The sequence below is a fragment of the Cherax quadricarinatus genome, chromosome 36 (genome assembly GCF_038502225.1).
Source record: "Cherax quadricarinatus isolate ZL_2023a chromosome 36, ASM3850222v1, whole genome shotgun sequence".
Taxonomy (NCBI): Eukaryota; Metazoa; Arthropoda; class Malacostraca; order Decapoda; family Parastacidae; genus Cherax; species Cherax quadricarinatus.
Window position 1 is genome coordinate 29,429,934 of NC_091327.1, and position 25,035 is coordinate 29,454,968.

Below are 25,035 nucleotides of genomic sequence, written 5' to 3' on the forward strand. Positions count from 1 at the left end.
GTGTGTTTTGGTTGCTAAATGATCCGAAACACACCATATCCCAACACACTCTTTCCAACACACTCATTCCAACACACTCATTCCAACACACTCATTCCAACACACTCTTTCCAACACACTCTTTCCAACACACTCTTTCCAACACACTCTTTCCAACACACTCTTTCCAACACACTCTTTCCAACACACTCTTTCCAACACACTCTTTCCAACACACTCTTTCCAACACACTCTTTCCAACACACTCTTTCCAACACACTCTTTCCAACACACTCTTTCCAACACACTCTTTCCAACACACTCTTTCCAACACACTCTTTCCAACACACTCTTTCCAACACACTCTTTCCAACACACTCTTTCCAACACACTCTTTCCAACACACTCTTTCCAACACACTCATTCCAACACACTCATTCCAACACACTCATTCCAACACACTCATTCCAACACACTCATTCCAACACACTCATTCCAACACACTCATTCCAACACACTCATTCCAACACACTCATTCCAACACACTCATTCCAACACACTCATTCCAACACACTCATTCCAACACACTCATTCCAACACACTCATTCCAACACACTCATTCCAACACACTCATTCCAACACACTCATTCCAACACACTCATTCCAACACACTCATTCCAACACACTCATTCCAACACACTCATTCCAACACACTCATTCCAACACACTCATTCCAACACACTCATTCCAACACTATATTCTAAAGTCCTGACTCCTCTAACTCAATGCAAGCAAAAAAATGGTGCAGAGTGCAGCTTAAATTTCTAATGTAGTTAAATATCAGCTTTGAAGATTTGAAGCCGGTCAGTCCAGTCCATGAGGACTAGACTACCCTCCTTGACGAAACTGTCGCTACCTCTTCCACTCTCTCTCTCTCTACGCTGCTGCTCCTATTTCTATCTTATTAACCTTTAAACCTAAATCCTTCCTTCTGCCCTTATGCAGGAGTGGTTCTGTGAAACGTTCTTTTTTACCACCACTGTCTCCCTGACCTAACCTCACCTGGGCATTTTCATTGATTTACGTAAAGCTTTCGATACAGTCGACCATGAACTGCTGTACTCCAAATTAACGCACTATGCTATCAGAGGTCACTCCCTCAACTACCTAAAATCATACCTTAGTAACAGAACACAATATGTGTACGCAAATGATGCAAACTCTTCCACCCAACCAATCACAGTAGGAGTCCCACAAGGAAGCGTCCTTGCACCACCACTCTTTCTCATCTACATCAATGATCTACCGAATGCGTCACAGCTACTCAAACCCATATTATTTGCAGATGATACTACATATGTCTTTTCCCACCCAAACAGTCATACTAGCAAACACAGTCAATGCCGAATTGCAGAAAATATCTGCCTGGATGATGACTAACAAACTTACCCTGAATACTGATAAAACCTATTTTATTCAGTTTGGAAACAAAACTGCAAATGATCCGATTAACATAACGCTAAATGAGCTTGTGCCTTGCTTAGTCTAGGCCAGGTTCTTTTTACTATTTTTTCTCCTCCCCACTATTCTTTTATACTTTTAACTTACCTTATATGTTAGTAGTGATCAAGTTCCCAGGACAGAAAAATCTTGTGATAAATTTGGCCTAGTGTTTTCTTAATCTTTTAAGCTGCTTATTGGTGTCAATTACTAAAGTTTATAAAAAAGGATAACCAGCAACCTTTCATTGAGATGCAACATACAGGCCAGAGGGGACACTTGTTCAAGGTTACCCGAATACCTTACAAAAAATAATCTATTAATCTTACACTTCCTCCACAACGTCAAAAGAGAGGGATACTCGTAGGATTCTTCAGAGCCTTCATAATTCTCGGTCCACAGGTCTTAGAGGAGGAATGCGCCTACATCACTCGTGAATTCAGTTCACTTCAATTTACCCTATACTTTATAGAAAACTGCGGGAAACTTACCATAGATATACTCAAAAGAGGGAACACTAATACAAAAGTAGAGGAAGTTGCCGAATACATCGTTTTACCGGTCAGCAATATGGCTTCCAATGTTTACCTGGAGTTTACCTGGAGAGTGTTTCGGGGGTCAACGCCCCCGCGGCCCGGTCTGTGACCAGGCCTCCTGGTGGATCAGCGCCTGATCAACCAGGCTGTTGCTGCTGGCTGCACGCAAACCAACGTACGAGCCACAGCCCGGCTGATCAGGAACTGACTTTAGGTGCTTGTCCAGTGCCAGCTTGAAGACTGCCAGGGGTCTGTTGGTAATCCCCCTTATGTGTGCTGGGAGGCAGTTGAACAGTCTCGGGCCCCTGACACTTATTGTATGGTCTCTTAACGTGCTAGTGACACCCCTGCTTTTCATTGGGGGGATGGTGCATCGTCTGCCAAGTCTTTTGCTTTCGTAGTGAGTGATTTTCGTGTGCAAGTTCGGTACTAGTCCCTCTAGGATTTTCCAGGTGTATATAATCATGTATCTCTCCCTCCTGCATTCCAGGGAATACAGGTTTAGAAACCTCAAGCGCTCCCAGTAATTGAGGTGTTTTATCTCCGTTATGCGCGCCGTGAAAGTTCTCTGTACATTTTCTAGGTCGGCAATTTCACCTGCCTTGAAAGGTGCTGTTAGAGTGCAGCAATATTCCAGCCTAGATAGAACAAGTGACCTGAAGAGTGTCCATCATGGGCTTGGCCTCCCTAGTTTTGAAGGTTCTCATTATCCATCCTGTCATTTTTCTAGCAGATGCGATTGATACAATGTTATGGTCCTTGAAGGTGAGATCCTCCGACATAATCACTCCCAGGTCTTTTGACGTTGGTGTTTCGCTCTATTTTGTGGCCAGAATTTGTTTTGTACTCTGATGATTTAATTTCCTCATGTTTACCATATCTGAGTAATTGAAATTTCTCATCGTTGAACTTCATATTGTTTTCTGCAGCCCACTGAAAGATTTGGTTGATGTGGCTAAACTATTTACCCACCATTCCATCATAATCACTAATTCCACGCCATCAGTCAAAACTTGTTGCAGAAGCACAAGAGCGAACGAACCTTCTTACCATGTGGAAGATGCGACAGAAGTACGTATGTGAAGAAGACTGTCAGATCTTCAGAAATTCGATTTCGCGATCACAAACTCGTGCAAACAGAATAACTATAACAATGCTTGGGCGCTTGTGGTCACCTGGTGAAGTTTAACGAGCCCCTACTGGTCATTCGCGACTAACGAGGAAGATTGTAGAAGTTGCTTTATAATCGCCATCATCGAAACAATTACTCTTCTTAGAGTCAGCCGCCACGTAAATTTATCATAAATACGAGAATGGAGAACTGCTGCAGCAGGCCTACTGACCCATGCTAGACAGGTTCTTCTTAAACCAACCCCCTTTCACTCGTTCACCCTACATGCAACCTCTCCCCAGCTACTGGTCCCCTGGTCAGTCCACTATATAACAGTCTGCCTTAGCTTACCCTGCAGTAGGACTGATGAAGCCACTCGTGTCGATACTTCTTATTTAATAAATGTCGTTAACTGTATATTATTATCCTCGAGTTGAAATTTGACCAAAATGAAAAAAAAATATATACTTATCAATTTAAACTAAATGGCAGGCGAGTCTGGGAAGACTATCCAACCAAACGCGATCCACGAATTTTTTCTTGCTGCGTAATAACATTCAAGGGAAAGTGTTAAACCCGTAATTGTTATGCAGAGCCTAGCTCAAGGTAATGTAATCAAGTTTGATCCAAGTAGTTTGCCCACAACCAACAGAGCTCAGGTTCAGCTCTCTTGCAAACTGAGATGTACCGAGCAAGTCCTCTTGTATCTGCTGTCCACGTAGATACCTGTGTGTTAGTCGACTGTTTTGGGTCGTATCCTGGGTGGCATGACCCCCAGTCCTAGATATAAGCGACACTACATGGCTTTGTTGGGTTTTCCTGGGTTAAATAACCTCAGATATTTTCTTCATATTGCAGAAGAGTCCGGCTACAGCCTTGCGGGAGCCTGCGGTCAGACAGTCCCTTTCATCAGTTATGACGACGATGAATCAGATTTCTGGGACGACGGTGACGACAATTTTGAAGAACCTGATTATGAAACGTCGCTCGCTGGAGTGGTAAATATCTTCTTTCGTGAATTAAGTATTTTCAAAACAATTTTGTTTTATTTGATTATGAAAATCCGGGGATACATTCCTGCCGATTTACTTGTAGTAGTACACAGAATTGCGTTTGGTTCCCATGCGAGAAGAACCAGATTTTTTTTACAATGGAGTCGAGACATTTGGATAAGGTTTCTACACTTGCTTTCTATGTTCACTTAACGCAGATGCTGGTCATAAACTTCTCCCCTTTCTGTGCTTTAAGGGTATCTATTTTTTTAATCTAAGGAATTGGACGTGTTTTTCCCTTCCATAGACATAACTTGATTGCCTCCTATTCCTCAGGAGTTGTATGCCCCGTATGGGTTTAAGCTGTTCCCATAACACATTAATAATAATCACCTAACAGTTAATAAATACATAGGTGTTGGTGATATTGTGTTCGGATTTTTAACCCGAAGGGTTAGCGAACCACAACAGTCTACTAACACCCAGGTACCTACTTGCTGCTAGGTGAACAGGGGCAGCAGATGTAAGGAAATATAACCAACGCTTTATCCGTGCCGGAGAGCGATCACCAGTCCCTTTGTGTGAGTAGAGGCTCCTACCAACAGAGCTACAAGTATCCTTGGTTGGGTGGTATCCTTTGACAGTACCCCCAGGATAAACATTACCTGGCTTTGTGATCATGAGGAAGCATTAAACCCTTCGAGGTCATACATCACCTGTGTGATGGGAAGCAATCAGGCTCGATTCAAGGACAGGAAGAATAAGTACAAATCATTTAAGCAAGAAGTCCCTCGCCTGTATCAAGGAACCTTCCTTGAGAAGACTATTGGCACTGCTGGGTTATTTGGGAAAATAGTACTTTTGGTTAATAATAAAGTTATGCGCTAAACCCGATAATTTTGGTTAATGCGTTTTTCTCCTTTAATGAACAACAAACTGGAGAGAGAAATAATGTAAAATACCAATAATAAAGAATCTCTCTACAGAATGGAGAACAGGATCAGCGGAAGAAGCAACTAAGGGAGGCGCGGCTGAGGGAGATGCTAGCAACAGAAGAAGAGTATGTGAGAGACCTGGAGACCCTCCTGCTGGTGGTCAACCTTACCTCAGCCAAGACCAGCTTCCGCGCTATTGACTTCAGTGTGCTCCTTGGCAACATTCAAGAAGTTGGTTTGAATTTTTTTTTTTTTTTTTTTTTTTTTTTTTTTTTGCGTACTGTGAATCTCATATAACCTGTAGTTACCAGCGGTCGCAATATACATAACGAGAAGCTAATATTACTACAGAAAAAGCGTCCTTCCTCCAAAATTTCCACCAGTCAACTATAGTGATAATATAGCATTTATTGTGGTGGAGACGGAAAAAAACTAGAAAAGCTAGATACAGTGATTGATAAACAAGGGTTGAGGTCGACCATTCGTCATTGTAGGAGCTGCCAGCAATCACCGGTTCTTCAACACGCAAGTTATACTTTCTGTTTTAATCAAATCGCATATTACTCGGGTAGATAACTTTCAGTAGATCCTTCATGTGTTAGTCCAAATCACCGACCAGTATGTTTTAAATAAGTGACCCACTGATCAAATCAGACTGGTTCCGAACCCTCGACTGGTCCGAACCCTCGACCGATTTTAAATGGTTTTGTTGTACAATAAAGCAGACTGTAAACGGATGGGGTTGTAGGCGCCCTTATAAACACAAACAAATAAAAAACAGGAGCGTACTCCGGTAAGCTGTCCTAACATACAAGTACACTTAGAAATAGAAATACAAATAGCTAGAGCTTCACTTTAAGGAGGTTATTAATAGAGTATTCAAGAGGGTGCTAGTAGAATTACAGTAATTCAACCATTCAAATCATTATGAAGCCCTGTGTAGTCTGCAATCAAACAAATGGGCTTCCACATGGATAAATTGTTATTTTTGTGGAAATTGGTGTCACGCCCCTTATGCAAATATCCAAGAACTAGCTACAAGAAGTATTAAAACAGGGAAGTGTTTTTGGGTATGTCCAAATGAGATAAATCTGTGGACTAATATCACATTGGTATTAAAAGAGGATAACATCAAAGCTGCTTTCATAGACAACCTGGAAGCTTTCTACAACAGATGGGAACATAAAAAGTCTGGGCTGGATGGTACTGCCCTTGATGCTGGTCATGTAGACAGAAACTGTAAGGCTGGAGGTGATGTCCTGGTTGTCAGTAAATGTGGGGCTGATAGTGCTGTCCTGGTAGACAGTAATGGTGAAGCTGGAGGTGCTGTCCTGGGAGACAGTAATGGTGAAGCTGAAGATTTTGTCCAGGTAGTCGGGAATTGTACACAGGATGGAATGCATATAATTGACCTCATGGGAGACAGGAGCCGTAGTGGGGAATCAAGTGTAGTCAAAGATAAGATAAAACCAATATTGCAAACTAGAAATACCACAGGAAATAGCAAACAAGAGGACTCCACTAGCAATAGTGAGGATATATTACCAAAAACAACTGGTGGGAGCTCCTTTGTTGGTGCTAGGGAGCATAGGAATAAGACAGGTAAACATGCACCAACAGGGAATACAGTCACAGAAACCCAAGGCAAACATGCACCAACAGGGAATACAGTCACAGAAACCCAAGGCAAACGGAAATCAAGCCTGTGCACATACTATGCACTTGGTATCTGCAGGCATGGGAAATCTGGAAAAACAGATGGGACGTGCAACTATGACCACCCTAGAAAATGCCGTGTGCCCATATGACAACAGGAAAATGCAAACTCCCTTCCTGTAAGCTTTTTCACCCTGAAATGTGTCCCTCTTCAGTACAGGAAAGACTATGCTATAACTTAAATTGCCAGGCACACCATCTAAAGGGGACAAAAAGATACAAAACATCCAGGCCATGGGAAAACCTGGGTAGCCACAGCCACTCAAGAGGGAGAGGTTTTTTAGTGCCAGGAAGAAAAAAAAAACTGGCAGGAAATGGCAGAAATCGTACACCAAATCCAGTCATTCCTGGAGTGGAATCAAAGTCGATGGCCTCCACTCCAAACCAACAGATACAGATACTAATGCCGGAACCCCCCTTCCCCCAGTACCAACAATACCACCAGTCCGATGACATTCTTTGCAAATACACAGGGTCTAAAGCCAGCAACAAACAACAAAATACCTTTCATCCGTGGACTGCTTGCAGAGGCAAAGGCAATGTTCACGGCTTTCACTGAGACCCACATAAAGGATCACTTGGACAACGAAATATGGATCCCAGGTTACAACCTATACAGATGCGACAGAGCGAACAGGCAAAAAGGGGGGGGGGGTTGGCCTGTACATTGCAGAGTCACTTGTGTGCATAGAACTACTGAATGCCTCAAATGATGTAGTGGAAGTTTTAGCAGTAAAGATCGAGAACCAAAACCTAGTCATTGTGGTAGTCTACAAGCCTCCGGATGCAACATCCCAGCAATTCCAGGAACAGCTGTTAAAAATTGACCACTGTCTGGAAAATCTGCCAGCTCCTGCACCCAACATCTTGCTCCTGGGGGATTTCAACTTAAGGCACCTAAAATGGAGGAATATAGCAAATAATACTGTTGCAATAATAACACCAGGAGGCAGCTCTGGTGAAAACTCATACTCACGCGAGCTTTTAAATCTCTGCACAAAATTCAATTTAAACCAGCAAATAATAGAGCCTACTAGACTGGAGAATACACTAGACCTCATCTTCACTAACAATGATGATCTGATAAGAAATGTCACCATATCAAAAACAATATACTCAGATCACAACATAATTGAGGTTCAGACATGTATGCGTGGAGCCCCAGACCGACATAATGAGACTAGTCACGAGAGAGCATTCACCAAATTCAACTTTAATAACAAAAACAAAGTGGGACCAAGTAAACCAAATCCTAACTGATATAAGCTGGGAAGATATACTAAGCAACACAGACCCCAACTTATGCCTAGAACAGATTAACTCGGTGGCGCTCGATGTATGCGCAAGGCTTATTCCTGTAAGAAAAAGGAGGAGTAGATGTAAAATAGAAAGGGACAGGCGCTCCCTTTACAGGCTATGGAAAAGAATAACAGGGCGGCTAAAAGAGGTCAATATATCTGAAATGCGTAGGGAGACACTGGTCAGAGAAATAGCAAGCATCGAACTTAAGCTAAAGGAATCTTATAGGAGTCAGGAATCGCGGGAAGAACTAAAAGCCATAAATGAAATCGAAAGAAACCCAAAGTATTTCTTCTCCTATGCCAAATCAAAGTCGAGAACAACGTCCAGTATTGGGCCCCTACTTAAACAAGATGGGTCCTACACAGATGACAGCAAGGAAATGAGTGAGCTACTCAAGTCCCAATATGACTCAGTTTTTAGCAAGCCGCTAACCAGACAGAGTCGAAGATCAAAATGAATTTTTTATGAGAGAGCCACAGAATTTGGTTAACACAAGCCTGTTTGATGTTATCCTGACGCCAAATGACTTCGAACAGGTGATAAATGACATGCCCATGCACTCTGCCCCAGGGCCAGACTCATGGAACTCAGTGTTCATCAAGAACTGCAAGAAGCCCCTATCACGAGCTTTTACCATCCTATGGAGAGGGAGCATGGACACGGGGGTCGTCCCACAGTTACTAAAAACAACAGACATAGCCCCACTCCACAAAGGGGGCAGTAAAGCAACAGCAAAGAACTACAGACCGATAGCACTAACATCCCATATCATAAAATTCTTTGAAAGGGTCCTAAGAAGCAAGATCACCACCCATCTAGAAACCCATCAGTTACACAACCCAGGGCAACATGGGTTTAGAACAGGTCGCTCCTGTCTGTCTCAACTATTGGATCACTACGACAAGGTCCTAGATGCACTAGAAGACAAAAAGAATGCAGATGTAATATATACAGACTTTGCAAAAGCCTTCGACAAGTGTGACCATGGCGTAATAGCGCACAAAATGCGTGCTAAAGGAATAACGGGAAAAGTCGGTCGATGGATCTATAATTTCCTCACTAACAGAACACAGAGTAGTCGTCAACAGAGTAAAGTCCGAGACAGCTACGGTGAAAAGCTCTGTTCCACAAGGCACAGTACCTGCACCCATCTTGTTCCTCATCCTCATATCTGACAAACAAGGATGTCAGTCACACCACCGTGTCTTCCTTTGCAGATGACACCCGAATCTGCATGACAGTGTCTTCCATTGCAGACACTGCAAGGCTCCAGGCGGACATCAACCAAATCTTCAGTGGGCTGCAGAAAACAATATGAAGTTTAACGATGAGAAATTTCAATTACTCAGATATGGCAAACACGAGGAAATTAAATCGTCATCAGAGTACAAAACAAATTCTGGCCACAAAATAGAGCGAAACACCAACGTGAAAGACCTGGGAGTGATCATGTCGGAGGATCTCACCTTCAAGGACCATAACATTGTATCAATCGCATCTGCTAGAAAAATGACAGGATGGATAATGAGAACCTTCAAAACTAGGGAGGCCAAGCCCATGATAACACTCTTCAGGTCACTTGTTTTGTCTAGGCTGGAATATTGCTGCACACTTACAGCACCTTTCAAGGCAGGTGAAATTGCTGACCTAGAAAATGTACAGAGAACCTTCACGGCGCGCATAACGGAGATAAAACACCTCAATTACTGGGAGCGCTTGAGGTTCCTGAACCTGTATTCCCTGGAACGCAGGCGGGAGAGATACATGATTATATACACCTGGAAAATCCTAGAGGGACTAGTACCGAACTTGCACACGAAAATCACTCGCTACGAAAGCAAAAGACTTGGCAGACGATGCAACATCCCCCCAATGAAAAGCAGGGGTGTCACTAGCACGTTAAGAGACCATACAATAAGTGTCAGGGGCCAGAGACTGTTCAACTGCCTCCCAGCATATATAAGGGGGATTACAAACAGACCCCTGGCAGTCTTCAAGCTGGCACTGGACAAGCACCTAAAGTCGGTTCCTGACCAGCCGGGCTGTGGCTCGTACGTTGGTTTGCGTGCAGCCAACAGTAACAGCCTGGTTGATCAGGCTCTGATCCTCCAAGAGGCTTGGTCATAGACCGGGCCGCGGGGGCGTTGACCTCCGGAACTCTCTCCAGGTAAACTCCAGGTATGTTAAAATGATTAGTGGCTATAGTGACAATTCTTTCTTCTCACAGCTGAAAGACACTGTTCAATCCCTGCCCGAGAGGAAACGTTGAATATGTTTCCTTAGAAGCTTCTCTTCCTATTCACCTGGCAGTAAGTAGGTACCTGGTGTTATCCGAATGTTTTGAATCTCGTCCCAGGGAAGTTACAGTATTCTTCAGGACTGGATTGTACGAGCAAGTGAGGTAAAGTAACTGTAAATACAACGGTTTAAAAACAAGAGGTGTACGTCTCCAATTTTCTAATCAATATCTAAAATTGGTAGTCCTACCAAAAGAAGATGAAAGTTTGCTGTGGTACAGGGTTATCAGCAGTTTGAGGTTTATAAATAATGCAGTTCACAATTGCAGTAATAATAATCTCAGATATTGATGGTACACATTACGAACAAGTTAGTGAATAAGACACAAGTCCCTTAAAGATACGCAAGTGTTGCGTATGTACAGTCAACAATTAAATTTTCAGCGTATATATTTAACGTTATAAAAATATTATAGATAGGTTGGTGCATATATATATATATATATATATATATATATATATATATATATATATATATATATATATATATATATATATATATATATATGCAAAGGACCTGTCCAAGTTGGCTCGCCGCGCGTCACGTGTTTAACCGTTGTGGGATCTGATAGTGAGGTGCTGACCGACCCCTTATATAGCTTCCTTGGATGCTTCACTTTCATAGTTCCTTGATAATGTGAGTAGTCACGAAAGCGCTTGGAATTTCTCTATTCTTTCAGAGTGGTTGTTTTGCATATATATATATATAAGACAATCGCAGACAAGCAATCAACAATGCACAGCATCCGCTAGGGAGAGAGAATGATATTGCTGTAGGCCTTTCGTGCTGCAATTGCAAATGCTTTTTCAGAAACAATGCAGTGAGAAGAGCTGAATTCAGGAGAGGCCAGGCAGGTGTGTGATGAAACAGTTCAGCCAGAAAAAGACCTCATCCAGTAGGTAGAGACTCCAGCCAGCCACGACTGTAAGTGCCAGATGTTAAGGAAATGATTTTGAGTAAGGATGAAGACAACAGACAAACCCATAAGCTTCAAAACATGGCAGTTAACGGCGGTAATATTTGACCCATGTAACCATTGTTTTCATTTTTCATTCTGAATTATTCAGCGTTATTGTGGGGGAATGTATTTACTAAACAATTAGCAAGCAGGCACGTTGCTCTGTGTTAGTTCAGTGGTACAGACATCCCATTCTACCATTATCATAGTCTCTTTGAACACAGATCTCTTGTCGGCTGTCTTAACAGATTTAGGTTAGGTAAGGTTCGTCAGGAAAGAGGACAGGTGTTTCCTGACGCGGGTCTTAGTCAGATGACCCGCCATTGGAGCTTATGGTCATCTGACCGAGGTATTCCGCTGGCTTACCGGTCCATCCCTTTAAAAATTATGATCATAGTTACATCCTTTTTTAACAGGTTTAACTCGACATTCACGTGAAGTCGGGAACAAACTAAAAATAAGAATTTGGAAAGTGATTACAGGGCAATATTGGAGAATATATGAGAAGTAGTTAGCTATATTGAATAATAGTTAATTCAAACTAGATTGTCTATTACTTGGTTATTAAAAATTCCGGACCTTCTAATAGATGTAATTGATAAAGCTGTCGATGGTATGTTACGTATGTAAGAGACTGTTACTTGGTCACAAATTTGGAATGTGACGGTTAAATCCAGCTGCTGAAAGGTCTCTGACATATTCACTCATCATGTAGACACCAAACCGGGTTTGGTGTCTACATGACTGACGTCTGATCTGCCTCATAAAAACATGGCAGAGCAACTGTATATTTCTCCAAACACACCCACAGCGTTTTCAACGCCATGCACAACAAAACAAATACAAGTCGAGTGTGGTGAATATACGAGTTTAAGAAGACAAATAATGGAAGATCCCCAGAATATAGATTCAGTAATATGCATGGAAAATTGTCTATTGCTATTTAATCAAAATGAAAGGACAGTCGGCAGCCCTCTGATGATTGACAGTTTCTGTGGGTAATATATGTAACTTAACCACCACCACGAGGCTTAAGGGTTTGGTTATCGTTCTCATCCTTGCAATACTTTCCTTGACAACTGACACTTAAGGTGGTGGCTGTCAGAGTCTGGCTACTGGCTGTGGTCTTTCCTGGCTGGACTGTTTCATAACACCCGTTTGGCCTCTCAGTTTCATTCCACTCATTACATTGCTCCTGAAGAAGAGTTTGCAAATGTAGCACAAAGAATCTTGAGCAAAATCATTCTCTGCCTCCAAGTGGTTGCTGCGCGCGCGCGCACACACACACACACAAAGCAGGGATAGCAGGGAAGGCACTACAGTGGATCAGGGAATACTTGTCAGGAAGACAGCAGCGAGTCATGGTACGTGGCGAGGTGTCAGAGTGTGCACTTGTGACCAGCGGGGTCCCACAGGGGTCAGTCTTAGGACCAGTGCTGTTTCTGGTATTTGTGAACGACATGACGGAAGGAATAGACTCCGAAGTGTCCCTGTTTGCAGATGACGTGAAGTTGATGAGAAGAATTCACTCGATCGAAGACCAGGCAGAACTACAAAGGGATCTGGACAGGCTGCAGACCTGGTCCAGCAATTGGCTCCTGGAGTTCAATCCCACCAAGTGCAAAGTCATGAAGATTGGGGAAGGGCAAAGAAGGCCGCAGACGGAGTACAGTCTAGGGGGTCAGAGACTACAAACCTCACTCAAGGAAAAAGATCTTGGGGTGAGTATAACACCAGGCACATCTCCTGAAGCGCACATCAACCAAATAACTGCTGCAGCATATGGGCGCCTAGCAAACCTCAGAACAGCATTCCGACATCTTAATAAGGAATCATTCAGGACCCTGTACACCGTGTATGTTAGGCCCATATTGGAGTATGCGGCACCAGTTTGGAACCCACACCTAGCCAAGCACGTGAAGAAACTAGAGAAAGTGCAAAGGTTTGCAACAAGACTAGTCCCAGAGCTAAGAGGTATGTCCTACGAGGAGAGGTTAAGGGAAATCAACCTGACGACACTGGAGGACAGGAGAGATAGGGGGGACATGATAACGACATACAAAATACTGAGAGGAATTGACAAGGTGGACAAAGACAGGATGTTCCAGAGATTGGACACAGTAACAAGGGGACACAGTTGGAAGCTGAAGACACAGATGAATCACAGGGATGTTAGGAAGTATTTCTTCAGCCACAGAGTAGTCAGTAAGTGGAATAGTTTGGGAAGCGATGTAGTGGAGGCAGGATCCATACATAGCTTTAAGCAGAGGTATGATAAAGCTCACGGCTCAGGGAGAGTGACCTAGTAGCGATCAGTGAAGAGGCGGGGCCAGGAGCTCGGACTCGACCCCCGCAACCTCAACTAGGTGAGTACACACACACACATTGACAGACTCACACATACACTCCCCCCCTCCCCCACCGACATCTCACTCCTTCACCTGATCCCTCCCCTCCCTCTTTCACCCTCCCACTCCCCACCTCTCCCTCCTTCCCCCTCTCCCTCTCCCACTCACCCACTTGCTTCTCCCTCCTTCCCACATAGCCACAGTTCCTCCACTACCTCCCCCCCCCACACTCTGACATACACAATACTAACCTAACATACAGAATTACATAGGTTTCACACTCTGAGGCAATCAGGATAAAACAAAAATGGGTTGCCAGAGAGCAACAAGAAAAACCAAGGGACAGGAGGAAACTGCAAAGGAAGATTGGGCAGCAGAGCTCACAAAAAGGGAACATGAATGGGAAAAGAAACTAGAAGAACTTAGCATGAGAATGGAAGAGAGGTTAGACATGGAAAGCAGGAAGTTGGAGGTGCAAGTCAAAGCAGCAGAGGCCAGGATACAGAGTTTAGAAGAGGAACTGAAAAATCTGAAACAGCCTAAAGAACTAAAGAACATTTTGGGATTGACAACAGAGACTGCTACCTCAGCCACAAATAAGGGGACTGTAGGGAAAGTAGGAGCAAAACTGCATGTAGAAGCTCAATCAGTGGAGACTGTAGAAAATGAAAAAGCTAAGCTATATGTGGAGGCCCTAACAGACCACAGCAGAGCCCAGGGAAAGCCGAGAAGGGAAAATGACAGGCCACTGAGCCCAAGGACATTAGCTAGTGAAACTGAAGAAAGGAAAGCTGCAATGGAGGAAATCAAATTGAATGAGGGGATACACAGGGATATGCAGTGGGAGAATGAAAGGGTGAGTTCAGTCTTTGTGTATGGGCTCCAGGAAGTTGAAGGGGAAACATATGAAGCAAGAAAACAAGGGAAAAGAAAGCAATTGAAAGCATCATGAAAGCAATAGGAGAAGACGACATGACCCAGCTGGAAAATTTTCGGAGAATAGGAGGGTTTGTAAAAAAAAGAACCCGGCCAGTGAAAGTGACCTTCAAGGCAGAATCGACTCGGAACAGGATCCTGCAGGAGAAAGCACGATTAATGGACATGCCGGCATACAGGAAGGTGTATCTCGACCGCGACAGAACACAAGCAGAAAGGCAGAAACAAAGAGAGATGGTACAAAGGCGAAAGGAGGAAAGAGAGGGGATGGAGAAGACAGGAGATCCCAGACACAGGAAGATCAAATACAGCCTCCCTCAACTTCCTATAGAAGCCTCCCAACCAGGTCAACCCCAGTGCAACCAAACACTAAGCCAAAACACCCATGCCACATCCAATGCCCCCACCCACTGCAATACAAACTCCACCCCCACAGCAACCACCCATAGTTCCTTATCAGGTCTCCCACTTCCCCAACCCCAATACACCTCCCAGACCACAATCTTAGAAAAGAAGTTGAAGGTGTGGTATACAAATGCAGATGGAATAACAAATAAGTATGAGGAGTGGCACGAAAGAATCAAGGAGACATCCCCAGACATAATAGCACTCACAGAAACAAAACTCACCAGAATAATAACAGATTCAATCTTTCCACCCGGATATCAAATCCTCAGGAAAGAGAGGGAGGAGAGGGGGAGGAGGAGTTGCACTGCTCATTAAAAACCAGTGGGGGTTTGAGAAAATGGAAGGAATGGATGGCACGGGCGAAAGGGACTACTTAGTAGGAACAATTCAGTCTGAGGGACATAAGGTGATAATTGCAGTAATGTACAACCCACCACAGAACTGCAGGAGGCCAAGAGAAGAATACGATGAGAGCAACAGAGCAATGGTCGACACACTAGCCAAGGTGGCCAGGAGAGCACACATGGGGGGAGCAAAGTTACTAGTTATGGGTGATTTCAATCACAAGGAGATTGACTGGGAAAACCTGAGGCCCCATGGGGGTCCCGAAACATGGAGAGCCAAGATGATGGATGTGGTACTGGAAAACCTCATGCATCAACATGTTAGAGACACTATCAGAGAGAGAGGAGAGGATGAACCAGCAAGACTGGACCTTGTATTCACCTTGAGTAGCTCTGACATCGAGGATATCATGTATGAAAGGCCCCTGGGAGCTAGTGATCATGTGGTTCTGTGCTTCAACTACATAGTTGAGCTCCAAGTGGAGAGAGCAGCAGGAATAGGGTGGGAAAAACTAAACTACAAAAGGGGGAACTACTCAGGCTTGAGGAACTTCTTTCAAGACATTCAGTGGGAGAGGGAACTGACAGGAAAACCAGTACAAGAAATGATGGATTATGTGGCAACAAAATGCAAGGAGGCAGAGGAGAGGTTTGTTCCTAAGGGAAACAGAAATAATGGGAAGAACAGAACGAGTCCTTGGTTCACCCAAAGGTGTAGGGAGGCAAAAACTAGGTATACTAGAGAATGGAAAAGGTACAGAAGACAGAGAACTCAGGAAAATAAAGAGATTAGCCGAAGAGTCAGAAACGAATATGCACAGATAAGAAGGGAGGCTCAGCGGCAATACGAAAATGACATAGCATCGAAAGTCAAGACTGACCCGAAGCTGTTGTACAGCCACATCAGGAGGAAAACAACAGTCAAGGACCAGGTAATCAGACTGAGGAAGGGTGATGGGGAATTCACAAGAAACGACCGGGAGGTATGTCAGGAGCTCAACACAAGATTTAAAGAAGTATTTACGGTGGAAACCAGTAGGACTCCAGCAAGTGCTGGATGAGGTACATATAACCAAGGAGGAGGTGAAGAAGCTGCTATGCGAACTTGACACCTCAAAGGCGGTGGGACCAGACAACATCTCTCCGTGGGTCCTTAAAGAGGGAGCAGAGATATTGTGTGTACCGTTAACAGAGATCTTCAACACATCATTTGAAACTAGGCAACTCCCTGAGGTATGGAAGATGGCAAATGTAGTCTCAATTTTTATAAAGGGAGACAGACATGAGGGACTAAACTACAGACCTGTATCACTAACGTGTATAGTATGCAAGGTCATGGAGAAGATCATCATGAGGAGAGTGGTGGAGCACCTGGAAAGAAACAAATGTTTAATTGACAACCAGCATGGTTTCAGGGAGGGAAAATCCTGTGTCACAAACCTACTAGAGTTTTATGACAAGGTGACAGAAGTAAGACAAGAGAAGAGAGGGGTGGATCGACTGCATTTTTTTGGATTGCAAGAGGGCCTTCGACACAGTTCCTCACAAGAGGTTACTGCAAAAGCTAGAGGATCAGGCACACATAACAGGAAAGGCACTGCAATGGATCAGAGAATACCTGACAGGGAGGCAACAACGAGTCATGGTACGTGACGAGGTGTCAGAGTGGGCGCCTGTGACAAGCGGGGTTCCACAGGGGTCAGTCCTAGGACCTGTGCTGTTCTTGGTATATGTGAATGACATAACGGAAGGGATAGACTCAGAAGTGTCCTTGTTTTCGGACGATGTGAAGTTAATGAGAAGAATCAAATCGGATGAGGATCAGGCAGGACTACAAAGAGACCTGGACAGGCTACAAGCCTGTTCCAGCAACTGGCTCCTTGAGTTTAACCCTGCCAAATGCAAAGTCACCGCAAAGAAGACCGCAGACACAATATAGTTTAGACGGCCAAAGTCTGCAAACCTCACTCAAGGAAAAAGATCTGGGGGTGAGTATAACACCGAGCATATCTCCCGAGGCACACATCAATCAGATAACTGCTGCAGCATACGGGCGCCTGGCAAACCTACGGATAGCGTTCCGATACCTCAGTAAGGATTCGTTCAAGACTCTGTATACCATTTACGTCAGGCCCATACTGGAGTATGCAGCACCAGTTTGGAATCCACACCTAGTCAAGCACGTCAAGAAATTAGAGAAAGTGCAAAGGTTTGCAACAAGACTAGTCCCAGAGATACGGGGATTGTCCTACGAAGAAAGGTTGAGGGAAATCGGCCTGACGACACTGGAGGCAAGGAGGGTCAGGGGAGACATGATAACGACATATAAAATACTGCACTGAATAGACGAGGTGGACAAAGACGGGATGTTACAGATGATGGGACACAGACACAAGAGGTCACAATTGGAAGTTGAAGACTCAGATGAATCAAAGGGATGTTAGGAAGTATTTCTTCAGTCATAGAGTAGTCAAGCCATGGAATAGCCTAGAAAGTGAAGTAGTGGAGGCGAGAACCATACATAGTTTTAAGGCGAGGTATGATAAAGCTCATGGAGCAGGGAGAGAGAGGACCTAGTAGCAATCAGTGAAGAGGCGGGGCCAGGAGCTGTGAATCGACCCCTGCAACCACAAATAGGCGAGTACAAATAGGTGAGTACACACACACAAAGTTGAACAGGAAGCTCGAACTCTTCTGAGCTGCAACATTGAACTACGGGAACAAAAAACTTGCTTCCCTTTAATCTTTAGTTACCCTGATAACTTTTGTCTGACTATTTAAGGACTTGGATGCACTCACCATGGACTGAGAATCTCCGAACTTACTGGAAGAAAAATGTAATAAACAAATTCATATTTTCTAGACTTTTGAGATTTCACGAAGCTGGCAGCTGCTCCTCCTGCCTCCCTGCCATTTCTGAGATAGGTATCAGCTAATGTGGATGCACATGTATAGTCACATACAACCTGCTTGCCATCTGTCCAAGCTTGCAAGATAATTCCATTTCTACGCTTTTGGTTGCCATTAGATCTGCATAGTTGGGACTGCTTCCTTATTGCTGGGTGTCTAGCTGTTACAAGGCTCCTCTTGGTGATATAACCTCTTCATGCCATGCAATCTTTTTCATGGATCTACGACAAACAAGACGAAAGCATCCGAATTGGTCTGCCGATGCACTACCGCAGATGCATCTGTGTTCTGCTCGTACAGAAGGTCCCATGGCAAAGGACAACACCAGTGCAAATGGGAATTGGGAGCAGCCACAAGAAAATCCCCCGAATTCTCTCTCATTACCAGAAGGCGAGCTGTCTCTCCCCGACACGCACACAAGCATTGTTAAGGCTATATGCTTCGCTACTGGGCCATCCCCACGTACCTGGTTCAGCTATCAAAACTTTGGGGGCCCAGTCCCTGGACCCATTATGTACCTCTGTAATCTTTTGACCACCCACAGGATGGGTATGGGGTGCATAATAAACATATTAAACTAACCCACGTGACCGTAGTTAGGGGAGCACGTCTGGTTGTGGAGGCCTACCAGCATTTTCAACTTTTTCATTAAACATTTTCAATATTATGCCACAATACGTACCTAAGTTCATCCACTACTTGGTAACCTGGCTTAACTTTCTTTGTCTAATATATTTATAAGATGCAATTAACCCGTTGGGGTTAAGTGCATCCTATAACTATACAAGGGTTAAGGTATTCTGGTTTGATTCTGGGAAGGAAAAGGTTGTTGCAATTCGCTGATTAAAGATCATATAGCTTTTAGTTTTTGTTCACTTAAAACCAGTTCAACTCACACTACCTTTACTGCTGCAGGTGTTGGAGGTGGCCAAGAGGCTGATGGAGACGCTGGAGAGTGAACAGCAGAACATGGAGGAGCAGGCTCAGGTAGGAGAGGTGTTCCTCCAGTTTGCCAGCGAGCTGTGTCAGGTGTACAAGACCTATTGCTCCACCTATAGCGTCGAGGTCCTGCCTCTGCTGAAGAAGGTACATAACGCCTATCAGAGATTTTATTATGACGAGGAAGAGTCTTGATGCTGGTTAAAAGACTTTATTCAAGGATATTAAATAACTCTTCCTTCCTCGACTCAAACCTGATTCCCCATCTTTCCATTTCACAGGTACTGTATTATTATTATTGTAAGAGGAAATGCTAAACCTGTATGGAGCAGAGTGCCTGGGGAACTGAAAGAAACTTTATTTAATTTGAGAGAAGGTAGCTCCTGTTTCCTAGACTGACAGCCCTTGACCGTCATCAATACACTTGCACCAAGGATATCCATCAAATATCACTGTAGTCTCTAATACCTAGTACTTATTCCAACTGTATTATGTTCATGAGTAAATACTATACCTATAAGAGTCAGAGTCCTTTATGAACTATATATGGCTGTCTTTGTACCAGCATAATATTCAGATAAACTGACACTGAATCAATAAGCCACATTTAAGGTAATACCGACACATCGGTATGTATGTCTGTATTACCTGTGTCTCATTAACATACCGACAGTGTTTTCATGAGACACAATGTAAGTTATGGCATTTTATTGTGAAGAAGTTTTGTCTATCAGGAACTATCAATTTCATAAGGTTTTTGATGGACGGAAGGTTTTCACACCAAAATGTCGAAACCACGTTATGTGTAGACTACACTGACTCACTTGAGGACAGGTGGAATTGCTGACCTAGAAAATGTACAGAGAACCTTCACGGCGCGCATAACGGAGATAAAACACCTCAATTACTGGGAGCGCTTGAGGTTCCTGAACCTGTATTCCCTGGAACGCAGGCGGGAGAGATACATGATTATATACACCTGGAAAATCCTAGAGGGACTAGTACCGAACTTGCACACGAAAATCACTCATAACGAAAGCAAAAGACTCGGCAAACGATGCAACATTCCCCCAATGAAAAGCAGGGGTGTCACTAGCACATTAAGAGACAATACAATAAGTGTCAGGGGCCCGAGACTGTTCAACTGCCTCCCAGCATACATAAGGGGGATTACCAATAGACCCCTGGCTGTCTTTAAGCAGGCACTGGACAAGCACCTAAAGTCGGTTCCTGACCAGCCGGGCTGTGGCTCGTACGTTGGATTGCGTGCAGCCAGCAGTAGCAGCCTGGTTGATCAGGCTCTGATCCACCATGAGGCCTAGTCACAGACCGGGCCGCAGGGGCGTTGACCCCCGGAATTCTGTCAGGTAATGTTATACTGGGCTTACTATGGGGTTTTCGGATATCTATACCGAGTTAATTTATAATTTTATGAAATTAAATTTCATTTATTTTTATGCACGTGGGTCAATAGTATTGAATATAATAAAGTTTTACTCCCAGGTGAGTCAGCGCAAGGATGGTGGAGGCTCGATCCACCGCCCGCCAGCACTGAGTAACTGCATCATCTAATCACTATTCTCTTACCTCACCCACCACAGTACGAGTCGTGCGAGGCCGCCACGGAGGAGCTAGGGAGGCTGGCCCAGGAGCTGCACCTCAAGCGTCCTCACCTCCTCACTCTAAATACGGCACTCATCAAACCCGTCCAGCGCATCCTCAAGTAAGTGACCCTAGATGAGTATAGAGGAGACCTGGACGTATTATATTCAGGGGAAGTGTTAGACCCACGGACTCAAATTGTTCTTAGATCAAAAATGTTCAGTAGTATCGGTTAATCTCCTTTACAACAACAAAATAATTTTAAGTGCTAAACCTATGTGGGTCATTCACCGCAATACGTGGTGGAAGCTTGATCCTCCGCCTGCTGAGTGGAAGACAGACGTGTAGACGTGTTTAGTATCTGTACTCGCCTATTCGAGAGGAACAACGTTAAGTAAAGATTACAGAGGTGGATCAGGAAAAATAATTAAAAGACAATGAAATAAAGAGAATTAATGAGAAAGAGGAAGATACCTGAGTGTACCTGGGGAGGGTCTCGGGGATCAACGCCCCCGCAGCTCGGTCTGTGGCCAGGCCTCGCGGTGTATCAGGATCTGATCAACAAGGTTGTTACTGCTGGCCGCATGCAAACCGATGTACGAACCACAGCCCGGCTGATCAGGTACTGACTTTAGGTGCCTGTCCAGCGCCTTCTAGAAGACAGCCAGGGGTCTATTGGTAATCCCCCTTATGTAAGCTGAGAGGTAGTTGAACAGTCTCGGGCCCCTAACACTGACTGTGTTGTCTCAGTACTCGTGGCGCCCCTGATTTTCATTGAGGGGGATGTTGCATCTCCTGACCAGTTTTTTGCTTTCATAGGGAGTGATTTTTGTGTGCAAATTTGGGACTAGTCCCTCTCGGATATTCCAAGTGTATATTATATATCTTTCTCGCCTGCATTCCAGGGAATACAAACCAAAGGACTTTAACGTTCCCAGTAGTTTAGGAGTTTTTATCGTGTTTATGTGTGCCCTGAAACTTCTGTGTACGTATTCTAGGTCTGCAATTTCGTCTGCCTTGAAAGGGGACGTTAGTGTACAGCAATATTCTAGCTTGAGAGAGAAAAAGCGATCTGAAGAGAATCATGGGCTTGGCATCCCTAGTTTTGAAGGTTCTCATTATCCATCCTATCATTTTCCTAGCAGATGTGTTAGATACATTGTGATTTTTGAAAGGGAGATCGTTTGACATTATCACTCAAGGTCCTTCACATTAGTTTTTCGCTCTATTGTGTGGTTGGAATTTGTTTTAAACTCCTATACAGTTTTAATTTCCTCGAGTTTTCCATATCGGAGTAATTGAAATTACTCTCAATGAGCTTCATGTTGTTTTCCACAGCCCATTTAAACATAAGAAAGAAGGAACAATGCAGCAGGCCTACTGGCCCATGCGAGGCAGGTCCAATTCTCCCACCGCCTTAAGCTTAACTAATGCCTTAACCTAGTCAGGTTAGATTTGGTTCATGTCCGCTTTGGAGACTTTCAGTGTCTTTGATAGATGACACCGTCATGCAAATTCGGGTGTCATCTGTAAAGGAAGACACGGTGCTTTGGCTTCAGTGTCTTGTGGAACCGAGCTTTTCACAGTAGCAGCCTCAGACTTTACTCTGTTTACTATTACTGTGTTCTATTTGCTAAGAAGATATAAATCCATCTACCAACTTTTCCTGTTATTCCTTTATCACGCATTTTGTGCGCTATTACACCATGAACGCACTTGCTGGAGGCTTTCACAAAGTCTGTATACTACATCTGATTCTGTTTGTCCTCCAGTACATCTAAGACCTTGTCATAGTGGTCCAGTAGTTGGGACAGGCAAGAGCCCTGGGTTGTGTAACAGATGGGTATGTAGGTGAGCGGCGATCTTGCATCTTAGAGCCCTATCGAAGATTTTTATGATATGGGACGTTAGTGCTATTGGTCTGTAATTCTTTGCAATTACTTTACTGCCACCTTTGTGGAGGGGGACTATGTTGCTTTTAGTTACTGTGGGATGACGAAAAGGGGGTAAAAGGATAGAGGAAAGGGAAGTGATGTGGTGGGGAGAATAGGGGAAGAGATAAAAGATAAACAAGGGTACAAAATAATAGGAAGTATAGAGGAAGGATGTAACAGCTGTGAGATCATAGAGCAAACCAAATTGTAGTTCCAGACTGTGTCCACTGATCTCGCTCGTGTGAATAAACATTCATTTGGTTAGTTGTGCACGAGTCATTTTTCACATACCTGTTGGTAGAAGAAAGTGCAGGGGAGCTTCCCCGAGAGTTCAACGAGCAGAAGATAGCGAACTCTTCCCCTGTTTATCTGGAGATCTGGAGTTTATCTGGAGAGAGTTCCGGGGGTCAACGCCCCCGCGGCCCGGTCTGTGACCAGGCCTCCTTAGGTCAGTGTCCCAGGATGCGACCCACACCAGTCGACTAACACCCAGGTACCCATTTTACTGATGGGGAACATAGACAACAGGTGGAAAGAAACACGTCACGAAACCTGTCACGACCTACAATGAAGCAACAAGATCCCGATGCGAAGATACGACACTTACCCCCAACGGGAAGCCCAAAATCACAGTCATCAGAGAAGTCTACATATTAAAACCAAATAAGACTCACGAAATCGTAATAACACGATTGCAAACCATGGAACGGGTGAGGTTTGAACCCATGGCGAGCTAGTCCTAAAAAACAAACAAGTCACAAATCAATGTGTCCTGATATCTCTTTAATTTATGGATCTTTTTGTTAATTTATGTAATTAACAATTAAATATCTAATAATTAAATATCTAATTATGTCAGAAATATGAAATATGCCTTTAAAACATCGCAAAAAATAAATGTGGTTAACTGGTGTTGTCCTGACTAGAAATTCTGAGCTTGTTTATTGCCAGGTTACGTGCTGCATTAAATAGATAGTTAATATTTATGTTACAGGTATCCACTGTATTTGTCGAAGCTTATGGAAAGCACTGAGAGCAGCCACCCTGACTACTGCAACCTACACAAGGCTCTCGTGTGTCTCGAAGAAGCCTCAAGAGACGTCAATGAGTATACCAGGAGCCTCAACCTCGGTACTTGGTCCAGGGAATCACGAGTAACAAGTCATACTGTGACTGTATTAGACGATTAATTCTATGTTAAATCTGCTGAAATTACATGATAAAGTGACAATTGCATTACATTCATGAGGAAATGTTTAACCTGTTAGGATTACACAACACTTGGTATTTAAAGAGATTTGAGCTGAAGGGTAACTCCAGTTCCTTGGATCATGACCCCTTTACCTGAATCGGTGCACTTCTGATACATTTTCTTATTTTTAGCAATTTTTTTTTTTTTAAATTTTCACCCACTCTCCCTAGCTGGTTCTCCATTCGCTCTCCCTCGCCGCTTAGTCTTTTTCTCTCTCCATTTACTCCACCGTCTGTCACTTCTCCATTGTAAAAAAAAAACTTATATGTTAACCTTTTTCTCCTTCACCACCTTCATTACCACTTTGTTTCATCACTTGCTCCACTTCCCGCTCACATCCAACCCACAAACTTCTGCTGTGACTCGTAACACTACATTCTTAAATCTACCACATACCCCGTCCTTTTTACCTGTGCTTTCTCTAGGTTACATTTCTCTCAGTAGTTACATTTATCTTACCCTATCTCATCCTCTAAATTATTCACTTTCACCTCTGACCCAAAAATGACGTTCTTCCTGTACCCGTCTACCCCCTCACTCTCGCAGTAGATACCACTAAACAATGAACTGACAAGTGTGTCTGCCACTCATCAAAAAACATGTACAGCCACTTTTTATTTACTAAGACAAAGTCTTAATAAACTGTTGTTATTACGCCTTGCATCACATCTATACTTATCCACTTTTCCTTAAAACGAGTATTGCCTATTACCAAAACTTAAAGAATCCCATCCCCACGATCACTTATTTCTTCTTTATATTTTAAAAAAATCATTGGGTATTCAGCAGAGTTTTAACAGATGTGGAAACTAAGAGGTAAATGAATTTTTCTTAAAATACCCCACATGCCCAGGTAATGTACGAGTTAAGTACCGGTATAATATTGCAGTGTACAAGTACCGAGGTGATGTAGATCATTCACTGCACGCTAAGATGCGTCGAGTCAGCCTACACTCCATCGCGAAGAAATCTGCCAGGATGTCCACCATCTTCTCCCAAAAGCTGGGCATCATCAGCAAGGTATATTGTATCGTA

At 43.7% G+C, this 25,035-nt stretch overlaps 1 protein-coding gene across 4 annotated transcripts in view; it reads left to right on the forward strand.

Annotated features, from left to right (window-relative positions):
• Positions 1 to 25,035, forward strand: part of LOC128691268 (rho guanine nucleotide exchange factor 38-like) — a 49,712-nt gene that overhangs the window by 11,837 nt on the left and 12,840 nt on the right. For 3 of the 4 annotated variants that reach the window (XM_070091613.1, XM_070091610.1, XM_070091614.1), the window contains exons 2-7: positions 3,985 to 4,124; positions 5,105 to 5,284; positions 19,189 to 19,359; positions 20,814 to 20,935; positions 23,743 to 23,879; positions 24,890 to 25,020. In XM_070091613.1, coding sequence (XP_069947714.1) covers positions 5,159 to 5,284; positions 19,189 to 19,359; positions 20,814 to 20,935; positions 23,743 to 23,879; positions 24,890 to 25,020 — 687 coding nt within the window. In that variant the 5' untranslated portion in view covers positions 3,985 to 4,124; positions 5,105 to 5,158. The remainder of the gene's footprint in view (positions 1 to 3,984; positions 4,125 to 5,104; positions 5,285 to 19,188; positions 19,360 to 20,813; positions 20,936 to 23,742; positions 23,880 to 24,889; positions 25,021 to 25,035) is intronic. The other variant, XM_070091612.1, reaches the window with a different exon arrangement.